This window comes from Callorhinchus milii, unplaced genomic scaffold, assembly GCF_018977255.1.
Source record: "Callorhinchus milii isolate IMCB2004 unplaced genomic scaffold, IMCB_Cmil_1.0 Scaffold6, whole genome shotgun sequence".
In the NCBI taxonomy this organism is placed as follows: domain Eukaryota; kingdom Metazoa; phylum Chordata; class Chondrichthyes; order Chimaeriformes; family Callorhinchidae; genus Callorhinchus; species Callorhinchus milii.
The window spans coordinates 15,791,626-15,804,927 of record NW_024704747.1 but is presented as its reverse complement, the minus strand read 5'-3'; the positions used below and the strand labels follow the sequence as shown (position 1 = coordinate 15,804,927).

The 13,302-nt window shown below is 42.0% G+C and overlaps 1 protein-coding gene across 1 annotated transcript in view; it reads left to right on the top strand.

The window, feature by feature from the left end:
* The window catches only part of adarb1b (adenosine deaminase RNA specific B1b), a 145,975-nt gene that overhangs the window by 130,078 nt on the left and 2,595 nt on the right, over positions 1–13,302 (top strand). Inside the window, exons 10-11 of the mRNA XM_007890636.2 lie at positions 3,832–4,013; positions 13,004–13,182. Coding sequence (XP_007888827.1) covers positions 3,832–4,013; positions 13,004–13,182 — 361 coding nt within the window. The remainder of the gene's footprint in view (positions 1–3,831; positions 4,014–13,003; positions 13,183–13,302) is intronic.

Here is a 13,302-nt window from a genome sequence, read left to right as displayed (position 1 = left end):
TCAGGCCGCTGAAACTCTTGTTCATACCTTCATCACCTCCAGGCTTGACTATGCAAACGCCCTGCTTCCCAACTCCTCCATCCACAGGCTGCAGATAATCCAGAACTCTGCAGCCCGTGTCCTCTCCTGCACCAAATTCCGTGACCCCATCTCCCCCCATTCTCGCCCGATTCCATTGGCTCCCTACAGAGGATCCAGTTCAAGATCATGGTCCTCGCATACAAAGTCCTCCATGGCCTCGCCCCACCCTACCTCTGTGACCTCCTAACCCCCTACCAACCCGCCCGCTCCCTCTGCTCAGCCGGCTCTGGCCTGCTGCACGTCCCCCGATCCACCCGCCCCACCATTGGCGGGAGAGCCTTCAGCCACTCTGCCCCCAACCTCTGGAATTCCATCCCCCAATCAAGCCGCCTCACCCCCTCTTTAGCCTCCTTCATGTCCGCCTCAAGACCCTCCTCTTCGACCATGCCATCGGCCACCCACCTTTCCCCTCCCTTCCCTTCTCTCCCTCCCCCCGACCCCAGCTCGGGTCTGAAATGCTGTACACTGTTCAGCGCCTTGGGACGTTCTCCCGACGTGAAAGGAGCTATACAAATGTAATCTTTTTGTTGTAGTACTACAGCATCATCCTGAACCTCTAGGGACCTCTTGTCTTCATATTTCCTTAATTATTGTTTTTAAAATAATTTGAAGGAATCCCCTTGTAAACACCCATCACAGGGCACATTGTGATTGGGGGTAAAAGATTTTCTGAACCCAGGAAGTACGGATGCTGACCAAGCAAAGTAATCATGTGGCTTTTCACCATGCTTTTCTCCAAATCGCTTGTTAAACGTAAAGGATGTTGTTAATCCCTTGAGGTTTGGAGGAGGATTGTGATAAGTGAACAAAGAGATGGTATTCAACAGGCAAAAGGATTATATTCCTAAATCCTGTGTTGAAGTAAGAGGAAGAGGCAGGCATTTGCTCGGAGTTTCCACGTGATGCATAAGACAAAATCCAAGCATCCCTTTGTTCTCTGGCAAACATTGGGGATCAGGAAAACCTATTCTCTTCAGTGCTTTTCATTTTACCGACAAGCTGTTCATTCATACAAGCTGGTTTTTAAGTGTCTCATTGTATTTATCTCTTCCCTTGCTTTGTGTCTCAGCGCAGAGTTGGAAAATGCTATCTGTTTAGAGGTTTCCATTCAAAATCTAAAAAATTAGAAGACTTTTAAGACAGTAATTTTGAGCACAGAACACAAGAAAAATAAATGGAAGCACAATAAGTATTGTCCTCCTCCTGGTGGTACAGCTAGGATCACCAGATCAATTAGAGTTTTGCTTTGCAGAGTTAACAAGAATCTCTGCCCCCTCTCACACTCCCCAGTCACTGGTCTGCTCCTCCCAGGCTGGCTGGTTAGTCATCAACAGCATTTTCTGAAATTAAATAAAAACATTTTGAGACGTTATTGTGAGGGAAGAGTAAAATCTGTATTCGCACTCTCTGGTCTTTGAAAGAGAGGCCCTGAGAGTTCCTACAGAGGATGGACAGATGTAGCTAACTGGTACCATTACTAAATAACAATACGAGCCGTGGTGTTGCTTGAGAAAGGAATTCACGTCCTGAAAGATCATTGTTTGTGACTCACGGGACCAGGACAGAACTCCATCTGAGAGTGTTGTGGCTTTTAGGGTATCGTACTAGAGTGATGGATTATTGATTTTACCTCTTAACCCTACTTGTTATCATGAGAGAAACAGGAATTGGCATTTTGTGGGGTAGCAACATGACAAAACACAAATTAAAAATGAGTTCTCCGATACGTTCCCTTCTGCAAGTAGAATTTAGACTTTTTGGGTATAAAAGAAGGCGATTTCGTCAGTATCAGTGAGATGCAGATCTAAAGATTCCCAGGACCTGCTGCTCTCCCAGAGAAGGTAACCAAACAATACTTTTTCCCCAAAACCTGGTAGCTACCATTATCTCGCCTTGCAGTTGTAGGTTAATGCTCTGTGTATAAACATTGATTGTTGAACTGTAATAAAGGAAACAATTGTTTAACATCGAAGTTGTGTGCGCACTATTTCATCATTGAATAAATAATAATCGTCACATTTGATATAGCGCCTTATCACGTCTACAAGATATTTTAAAGCGCTTCACAAAATATACTGTAAAGCGAATTAACTGTATATTTTTTACTCTGCAAAAGTAAGGTTTCCTTACAGTTATCCTATATGGTACTGTAAGATGTTTAAATGGTTAAAGATCAATTAAAATGAAAATTTAAAAGAAGTTAAACACTGCCTGCATGGGATAAAAAAGGAGGGAGCGATCTCAATCAGGTCAAAATGGGTGTCCGTGCAAAGCAAGATGACTGTAGCTAATAATCCTAACCATAATACTAAAATGTTCTTTGAGTCATCGTGACAGTAAAATAGCCATTAGTGAAGTAGTTGGAGCTTTAAAACGGGAAAAGTGGCAGTGAAGTTGCAACAAAAGATAATACAAGTGATATATTAAATTAATATTTTCTCAAATTGCTCACTGGAGAGATTTTAACTTACAGCAGTGCACACATTACAATATACTGCAGGTTTTGAGGAAGTTGAGAGATGACGGAGGTCTGTGAGAGATTTAATGAAAGCAAATTAACCAGGACGCAGTGGCTGAATGGCTTAATAATTTCTTCTAGGAGGAGGCTGCTGTTTTTCCAAAACGCACTTGCAATCAATCTAAATTCCACAAGAACCTGGAGTGGAATATGGGACTGGATACAAAACTGTCTAAATAAGAAATCGGAGCTCATGTAATGTCAGCCTGGGGATGTTGTTATTTCTCATCTACATAGTAATAATCTGTGCATTCATTGTAACAACATATCACATCAACAAAATGTTTTATAACACTTCAGTTTTTCTATAAGGTGTCGTGTAACTGTATCCGTAAGTGAACATGAAGACTTAGTTCGCACCGCATTTGTCCCACAAACAACCATGAAGGAAATGACCACATATTTTTAATCTGGGGGATTGTCGGCCAGGACACCGGGAGACTCCTCTTGTAGCATAGTGCCATGGGATCTTTAACCTCCAACTAAACAGAAAGATAAGATTTAAGATTAACGTCTCATCCTAACAACCCTATGTAGAATAACTCTCTCTCTCCGTTTGCTCCTTGCGAACTATCTTAAAATTATGCCCTGAGAGTTGTAGTTGTTGTATTTGGGGTTGTATCTGGTGCCTTAGTATAGAAAGTGGAATTTAATATTAATCCTTGCATTTGATATCTCGTTGAGACGTCTCAATGCACTTCACAGGATATACCGTGCAGTGGATAGACTGTATTTTGTGGACGAAACATGGCAGCCAGTTGCGCACAGGAATGTTCCACAAACAGTCGTGAAGTAGGTAATGATTTTTTTATTATGGAGGATTGTTGGCCACCGGGAGAAATTCCCTTCTCTTTTTGAATAGTGCCATGGGATCTTTAACATCCACCTGAACAGGTTGATGGGTCCTCTTTTAATGACTCATCCGAAGGACGGCACCTCTAGCACTGCAACAAACCCTAGAATAGCATTGGAGTGTCATCTTAGACTATGTGATTCCAAGTCCCGATGTGAGGCTTAAACCCACAACCTTCTGACTTGGAGGTGAGAGTTTGCCAGGAGATTTGAACAATGGTTTTACAGGGAAACAGTAAGCATTACAAAGCATATGGTCAGTACAAAGGAAATTTGGTTCTTTAGCACTTTTCTTGCTCTGCCTGATGCTCACACGATTGTGACAGTTGCCTGGTGGTCTAGTGATCTCAAATTAATGGGCTTTCCTTATGTAATTTTAGGTGGAACGTGCTTGGGATTCAGGGTGCTCTGTTGAGCCATTTTGTGGAGCCTATCTACTTCTCCAGCATTATCTTGGGCAGCCTATATCATGCGGACCACTTGTCACGTGCGGTGTACCAACGAATCATCGAAATCGAGGACCTGCCGAACATCTACACACTAAACAGGCCCCTGCTGAGTGGTACGTTTTCAACATCAGTCAACACTTGTCTTTCAGTCGTGATGACAAGATACTGCTTCACGGTTGAGCGTAATTATCAATTTGGGTTTACAGACTACGGTAAGGTCGAATTTCAGATCATAGGGAGCTGTGTGCAAATTGTGTTTATCAGAAAATTATACTTTTAAGATTTCTCTGGATGCCTAAGAGTTCAGGAAAGCATGTGGGAATATTACCTGCCCTATTTTTCCAATTCCACCTGGGAGAAGCAGTAATTTCAGCCTTAAAGCAGAGGAATATATACCTCTTTCCCACAAAGCAGCTGTCTCATTTCAGCCTTTCTGTGAGGTGGAGGAGCAGGATCTTTGAGTTTCTGCACACTGAGAGGGGAAAACAATATAACAAAAATACTTACTCGAATTAGAGGAGAAATATAATCCATTTCAAATGATTACAAAATAAATGTCTCTTTTCAAAACTAGGAGTTGAGCTTTTTTATACATTGATAGTAGGAAAGCTTGGAATCTTGCTGTTATTTTTACATTGTAAAGGCAGTGAAATCTCTTCATTATTCACTGGCAAATTAGCATCACTCTTAGCAAGCGTGGAAGGAAAAGGAAAACAAATTCACAGATCTCTTTGGGGTGATCGCTAAAGGTTGTCATCATTCTGTTCCGTCTGGAAAAACCCATGTTAAGGCCATAGAAGATAGATTGTAGTCCTGTAGTCCTGTAGCTCAGTGGTTAGAGCACTCGCTTTGCAAGTGAGAGACCTGAGTTCAATTCCAGGCAGAGGGCGAAACCTTGGGCAAGTTTTCTTACTCCACACAGAGCCTAATAATAATCCCTCCAAAAAACAAGACAATAATAAATTGGTCATTTTCAATCTACGAATGTTTGTCGGACACTGCTGTGCGCAATTGGCTGCCGCGTTCGCCCACAAATATAGTCAATTCACTTTACAGTATATTCTGTGAAGCGCTTTGGGATGTCTAGAAGACGTGAAAAGCACTATATCAAATGCAAGGATTATTATTATTATTATTGCTATTTATAGACTCCTTGTAAAGTGGACTCCCCGTTGTCTGTGAATCATTGGAGAAAGTTGTTCCTTGCCATCCCGACCTGGAGCTCGACAGAGAATCAGGCTGATTGAATCTCAGTGCAAAAAGTGCTGTTCGTTTGAAGCTGTGAAAGCATTGCTCAAAGGATCAGAAGAGTGGCATATAGTAGTTGTCAGGCAGGGATCAGGCTTCTTGCCCACTTTTGTCTTTTCTCTGATAAACACGTGCAGTTGAAACTGTTAACTTCAGGCTAGGTTAATTCACCTTGTCTGGGAACACGCTGATGAGTTGTAAGGCACACCCAGTCCATTGGATCATCATTACTTCACTGATGACCCCTGCTCACCTCTGTCCCCAGAGTCGTCTATCTAATCACACACTGTTGTGTGCTAATCCACAACATGGGAAGGATGAACATTCTCGCATTAAACCTGTCTGACCTTGCTGATTTGCAAATTGTATTTTATTTGACAGAAGAGAGGAGTATACTAACCCAGCAGTAACTGATCTTATTTAATTCCACTTGACTACACAGGATGTATTGTGATCACACAGCTGCTCCCCAGAGTGTGAGCCAGTTGTATTGTATTTAATTGCTTGGAGCACTTCTGCTTGCTTTTATTTAGGAAGAAAAATCCCTTTTGAAAGGTATTATTCCCCGACTGAGCTGGGAATCGACCTGGTGATGCTACTTTTGACCTAGTTACTTGAAAGCACTGAGTGACTGGGATAGTGTGTGTTTGTATGTGTGTGAACATGGTGTCAGGTGCCCTTATGAAGGGAGGATTGCATGCAATATTCCCAATCTGGCCGCATCAGTGATATGCAGAAGATCAGAGTAATTTGATTCCGTTCCAACCTAATGAATAGCAGCTTTGCATTGACTGGATTAAGCATGTCTTAGTGGCTTCCCAGTTTAATGTTTCAACCCTTTTTATCCAAAGGTGCCACTGCAGTTCCACAGAAATCCAGTTCAAAGCACAATAGAGCAGCAGATTTACACTTGTCATAAATGACTTAAAACTGTTTCTGCCTTTCGCAAGCATTTTCTGCCAATCGGCTGGCCTCCGCGCCCCAGTGGTTCCTCGTTCTGATTTTCAAATCTCTGCACGTCTATCTCTGCAATCTCCTCCAGTTCCATTCTCCCACCCACTTGCTCTACTCTACACACTTAGGCCAGAAGGCAACCTGAAACCAGAGAGACCCACTTGATGATTTTACACAGAACGGCCTTTTAGCAAGTTGCTGACAATGATATGCTGTCAGTTACCATTGTGTCCAGTCAAAATAAACCACGGGGAGATTTGGTCCAAACACATTTCTCCAATCTCATTGAATTGTTCCCCTTTTTGTGTAACTCAGTTATACAAAAAGTGCCATCCCAATTGTCGACTCCCACCATACAGAATTTACAAAGGGAATTCATATTCACTGGGGGATTGGGGCAAGTGGGAAAAGCGGTGATCTAAAGTGCAGTCAAATAGGACTTAAGGCAAGCTTTAAGTCAGAAGGACTTCACGTTTCAGTGCCTGAGAGTGAGGGCAGAATGTGAAAGCTTCCTTTTCTCCCCCCCCACCCAAATGTGGGACATAGTGGGAGGGGGAATTGAAGGTAGAGGAGGATTACAGAAGGTTGCAGAGCAAGGACGAGACTGCGGAAAGTTTTGAATGTGAGGCCAAGGATCCTGAATTTGATCCACAGAGACACACTTACTAATTTCTGCAATCCACTTTGGGAAAAGTGTGTGGTTTGGACAGAGCTGCATCAACAATGTTTCACTATCTGGACATGGTTAACACAGTTCATTACATTTAAACTCTTATCATTGAGTCGTACATAGCAGATTTCTTTTCCAGCTGTTAGTCTCCTTGTTTAAAATTCAGGCTGGATTTCCAAAGATTACAATCAGGCAGTTTTCAATGTTTGACCCGCCTGTAAGGCCCAGCTTCTTTTGTGATAGATTATAACCTTTTTCCAATCTCACTGTGGCTGCCTGAATGTGTTAAACCAATTTTATTTATGGCTGCACCGAGCAGCCAGTTCAGCGGTCATTACTGCACAGGAGTCACATTCAGTAGACAAGACTGAATCAATGCTTTGGACTTTACATGATGTTTTGGATTAAAAAGAGGAATTTAAGCAGAATGAGATCAATGGATTATGTATACCCAATATTAGTTCTCCCACTACCCATCTAACTTTTCATAGACTATGGCTAAAAGCTCGGTGAGGAATGGACGGGTTTGCAGAGCAGAGAAAATGGGAGGGGAATGGACCTGAAGGAGATTATGGTGGGTGGGTGGATTGATATAACAGTTGGAAGTAGATCACTGTGAGATTAAGGAGGCAGTGAAGCCTTGATAGAATGGGATAAAACACATGCGGAAAGTAGAAAGAAACACATTCCTCTTGGAAATAAAGTCAGTAAGAGTTAAAGACATTACGCACTGTCGATACTAGTTTTTCCACTAACCTTTCAGTAGAACCTTGAGTTCAAAGCCGCAATAAGACAGTAAAATTATTAACAATTCAGTTGCCTTCTAAGAGGTTGGATTTGAAGGGTTTGTCTCAGTCTGGCTCAGTTGGTAGCATTCTCACCTCTGAGTCAAATTAGACTTCATGTTTGTCAACAAGACTGTTTGTAGACAGTCACAACCAAGGATAAGGACAGGTTGACTAAGTAGAAGAGGCTTAAGAGCAACTCAAGCCAGTTGCATTTGGAAGCACATCTCTTGAGAACAGATAGAGGATTTAGTTAAGTCCAGTGACAATGTTAGACTAGACTAATACAGTATGTAACAATAGTGGGAGGTACTTTGCCAAGGGTATCAAAATGTAGAAGTCAGGCTTTTAACTGAATTATATCATGGCAAAATAGTGATGGAAAAGAGGATTTGCAGAATTTTTGACAAATAGCTTTGGCAAGACACCAGATGGGGGCAACTATTGTAGGAGCTGGAAGAGAGCAATGAATGCTAGTTGTCAATTCACACTTAGCAGCTCTAATCATAGACTTATGGGGTTACAAACCAAGGCCATGTTGGCCCTGGATGCTAAGGCTGATTAAGATGCTGGGCTCAGTCGGGAGACGAACAAGAGATCACTCGAATTGCAATATAGGATTAAACACAGATGTGGTGCTCTGATATAATGGTCATAAAGACCAAGATATGAAATCATCTGCACTTGTTAGAATAACAATGGCCTCTTCAAAGGAGCGGATTGAAGAACCAAATGAATAGAAGCAGCTTTTAGAATAGGATCAACAACACAGAACTGTCTGCAATTATTTTCGCCAGCTGATTTGTAGAGCCAGGAAATTCTAGGCTGTTGTGGTTTGGTAGTGGGGTGAGGTGCAAATATGAAACTGTTCAGAAGGTCCCAGAGGCGATCACATTGATGGAGTGTAGGAGTCAGGTTTGGAGGTGAGAAAACAGTTGAGATTTGCTGAATTACAAGGGTTATTGATTGATTGAGTAACCTGACAAATAAGTTGTTGTTTGCCATTCAAGATCCAAAAGAGTTCACATTTGGTTCTTAATCATTGCAAAAGCAGAAACAGGGGCACCTGTGAGCATTTAGGTGATTTCAGTTGATGGAAAACTGTAGTTTGATGTTCGGTCAAGAGAAGCTCTTTTGATTTTTTAAGACTGATGGCAATATTTGACTCAGTGTGTGGGGTTTTGCACATAGAAGGTAAGTTTTCAGGATTTTTTTTTGGGGGAGGGCTGTTAGAAGTACCTCCATACCCAAAGGCAACATGTGTTTCAGTTGAAGTAGATCCGAGCAGGACAAATTTAATAACAGATTGTGTATGGTGTCATATGAAGTCCTCAAGCTCCATGCAGGAGGTGATTCGTTAGATCTATGGTACGTAACTAATTTAAAAGGGAATAAAGAGTAATTTATCCATGAAGTGAAAGCGTGAGATATCCAGGAGCGAAATGTAACTAATTTATATGTAAAACTGAAGGTTTATTTGCAGGACTATCTATGTTCACGGTGGAAATCAATTGAACCCTAAACTCCTTAGCAATCAATAATTTGAAGTGAGTAAATGAACGTGGTTTTGAAGAGCAATTTTGCTTTCCTTCTTGTGATTATTAGCTGTATTGTCAGCTCATGAGGAACAGGCAGCGTGCTATCTATCGGTCACCACTGTCTAGCATGCAGTTGCCACAGCAGGAAAAAGGAAGATTGTCTATCTGAACAGTGATTTGCTTTTTTGATAGTTATATTGATTTCCGATGTGGTCGCTCATGTTGAGCTGCAGGAAGCTTGTTAAAACCTTCATTGTTTTCTCTTTCCTGCTCAGAGTTCTGCTCCAAAGGCCCTGTGGTAATTGTCAGCCACATGGAGCGGGATTTCTATATTGTTTAATAAAAGTAATTTTCCCACTCAGATATTCCGTTTTCTTTAAGTACAGTTTGCTGCCAGGTCTCCAGTGATTTCCCAGCTATGTTTGTTGCAATTTATTCTTCCTCTTCCTTCAAGGCACAGTCCTTGATCAGTTGCTGCTGCTTAGCTTCATCTTATTTAAGTCTACCGTACAAAGTTTGATTTGTTGTTAAATTAATATAAAATCAACACAAAGATCAGCTTCCAATTCCATATGAGTTACATCCTTTTCTAAAGGTGGCATATATCACAGTTTATTTTGTAGGTTTCTACCTTGTTCTGCATCAATTTAGGGAAGCTGTGATTAGGCCAGCAGTTCAATTTCTCCTCTCGCCTCCTGTTGTGCTACAAACATAGAATGTACAGCACAGAAACAGGACATTTGGCTCAACTAGTCTGTGACGATGTTTATACTCCATATGAGTCTTCACCAGCTCATTAATCCCTCACATTACTCTTCTATTCCTTTCTCCCTTATGTGCATATCTAACTTCAGCTTTGTTTCCGCAATGACTGAACCCAATGCAGCCCTGTTGTAGCAGTGTTTTCTGGTATGGGGAGAGAAGATCCGGTCCAGCTAGCCACATTGTTGGCTAATTGCTAATCCTTACATTTAACATAAATAAAACAAATGACATTTAAAATGAATTTTAAATGAATAAAATAGGCAAAAAGAAAAAAATCCAGAATCGGCACTGGTGCGATGCAGCTCCATTGAAGGCCTTGGACATATCAATCAGGGTCAAGTTGTGGACATCACATGAGCTGGTGGGAGTTTGAAAATCTGGGGTGTGCTTTCAATTCACAGAATTGATTTTTAGCATGCGGAATCGCAGAATGTTTTTCTGAGTTCTGGATACATGGCATCCAGATACTCAGGGGTTTACTGTAATGCGAATGAAGTGTGGACCTCAATCACTATATATGCATGCGGCTGGCATGCTAACTACTGGGTCATTTGGTAGCTAAATCGAAATCAACAACAAATTGCATTCATATAGCGCCCCTCACACAGGGTAGCGACCCAGAGCGTTATGTCAAATCCTAGTCTGTGTAATTGTATTTCTGTTTTTCATTATGTTCGAGTGCAGCCAATTGAAAGCTACTGGACCCACTGTAATAGTCTGGAACATTGACAAAATGGCAGCTGAGAGCTGCTCTCTAGTGAAACTTTGCTTATTTAGATGTTGCTGAATTTAGCTAATACAATACAAATTTTCATTTTTATAGCCCATTTGACATTGGGAGGATATCCTAACGCACTTAACAGTCCTAGCTTGGCATCCGAGCTGGGGGTGGGATTCGAGTGGTTGGGAGGGGAAAGGTGACTGAAAGTGCTGTCAAAATGGTAGGTCTTGAGACGGACCCTGAATGAGGGAGAGAGAGCAAGTGGGACGGATGGTGGAAGGGTTTTCAGAGAGCGGGGACAGATAAGCTCAAAGCCTATGAACTGAAATCCTGATGCAGGGCTTGCTGCGAGCAGGATTAGCATAACATTTGTTCTTTGTTTGAACAACAGCCTGCTGAAAAGCTGAGAATCCATTGGGTGCATGATAGATGCTTGTCCATAGGACTCTATACTATTATCAGTTTTGTCTGTTTCACCACTTCAGCATCATATTCATAGAATTATAGAATTATACAGCACAGAAGGAGGCCATTCGGCCCATTGTGTCTGTGGCAGCTCTTTGAAAAGTGCTATCCAAATCAATCTCACTCCCCCTCCCCTCTATCTCCATAGCCCTGCAAATTTGTCCTCCCCCAAATAATTATCTGCTTCTCTCTTAAAAGTTGTTATCGAATCAGCTTCCACCACCCTTTCAGGCAATGCATTTCAGATTCGAACAACTTGCTGTGTAAAAAACATTTCTCCTCACATCCCCTCTGTTTCTTTTAACAACTATTTTAAATCGGTGTCCTCCGCCAATGGAAATAGTTTCTCCTTGTTCACCCTATCGAATCCCTCAGAATTCTGAAAACTTTTATTAAGTCTCCTCTTGATCTTCTTTGCTCCAAGGAGAATAATCCTAGCTTCTCTAGCTTCTCATAATTGAAGTTCCTCATTCCTGGTAGCATCCTGTAAATCTCCGTTGCACCCTCTCCAATGTCTTGACATCTTCCTAAAGTGCGGTGCCCAGAACTGAACACAGTCTCTCGCTGAGCCCTAACCAGTTTTATAAAGGTTCATCATAACTTCCTGACTTTTGTATTCTATGCTCCTATTTATAAAGCCTAGTGTCCCGTATGCTTTGTTAACAGCTTTATCTACCTGTCCTGCCACCTTCAGGGATTTACTTATATGAACCCCCAGGTCTCTCTGTTCCTTCACCCTCTTTAAGACTCTACCATCAGCGAATGTCGCCTCTCCTCATTCTTCCTCCCAAAACGCATCACTTCACATTTCTCCACATTAAACTTCATCTGCCACGTGTCTGCCCATGTTACCAGTCTGTCTATGTCCTCTTGCAGTCTGGTACTACACTCACCATTTACTACTTTTCCTAGCTTAGTATCACCTGCAAACTTGGAAATTGTACTCCCTTTACCCAGTCCAGGTCATTTATATAGATCAAAAAGAGCAGTGTCCTAATACCGACTGCTGGGGGACACCACTGCACACTTCCCTCCAGTCAGAAAACCGTTCACCATCACTCTCGGCTTTCTGTCTCCCAGCCAGTTCTGTATCCATGCTGCCACTGTCGCTTTAATACCATGGGCTACTATTTTGCTTACAAGTGTCTTATGTTGCACTTTATCAAACGACTTTTGAAAATCCATATAAACTACATCAACTGCAATGCCTTCATCCACCCTCTCCGATACTTCATCAAAAAAACTTGATCAGGTTTGTTAGACACAATTTGCCTTTAATCCGTGTTGGCTGTCCTTTATTAACCCATATTTATTTTGTCCCGGGTTATAATCTCTAGAAGTTTCCCTACTATTGACTTTAGGCTGACTGGCCTGTAGTTCCGGGGTTTATCCTTCTGTCCCTTTTTTGTACAGGGGAGTAACATTTGCAACCCTCCAGTCCTCTAGCACCACCCCTTTGTCCAAGGAGGATTGAAGGATTGTGGCCAGAGCCTCCGCTATTTTCACCCTTACTTCTCTCAGTTACCTAGGATGCATCCCATCAGGACCAGGTGACTTATCTACCTTGAGCACCGTCAACCTTTTTAGTGCCTCCTCTTTGTTCATTCTTATCCTATCCAATTGCTCTACCCTCTTCTCCGTTACAGTGGCATTGGCTTTTGTGAAGACAGATGCAACATACTCATTCAGTACGTCAGCCATGCCCTCTGCTTCCACAAAACGATTTCCTCTTTGGTCCACCCGACCTTTGACTAACCTTTTATTCTTTATATGCTTATAAATTACCTTAGAGTTCCCTTTTATGTTACCTGCTAATCGTTTCTCATATAATCTCTTTGCCCCTCTTATTTCCTTTTTCAGTTTTCCTATGTATATTCTATATTCTATTTGATTATCTTCTGTATTTTGGACCTGACATTTATCATATTGACTGATGGTGTGATGTGGTCCGTTACAGGTATTAGTAACGCTGAGTCCCGCCAGCCCGGCAAGGCACCCAACTTCAGTGTCAACTGGGCTGTGGGGGACACAGCTCTGGAGGTCATCAATACCATGACTGGGAAAGACGACATGGGCCGCCCATCTCGACTGTGTAAGCACATCTTGTACAGCCGCTGGCTGCGCTTGTATGGGAAGGTAAGATAAGACCATCCTTTTCATCCTCGCCCTCGTTTCAAATTCTTTACCTCCTCCAAATGATAATTTTGATATAGTGTCTTAGCACATCTTCGAGACGTCTCAAAGCGCTTCACAGCT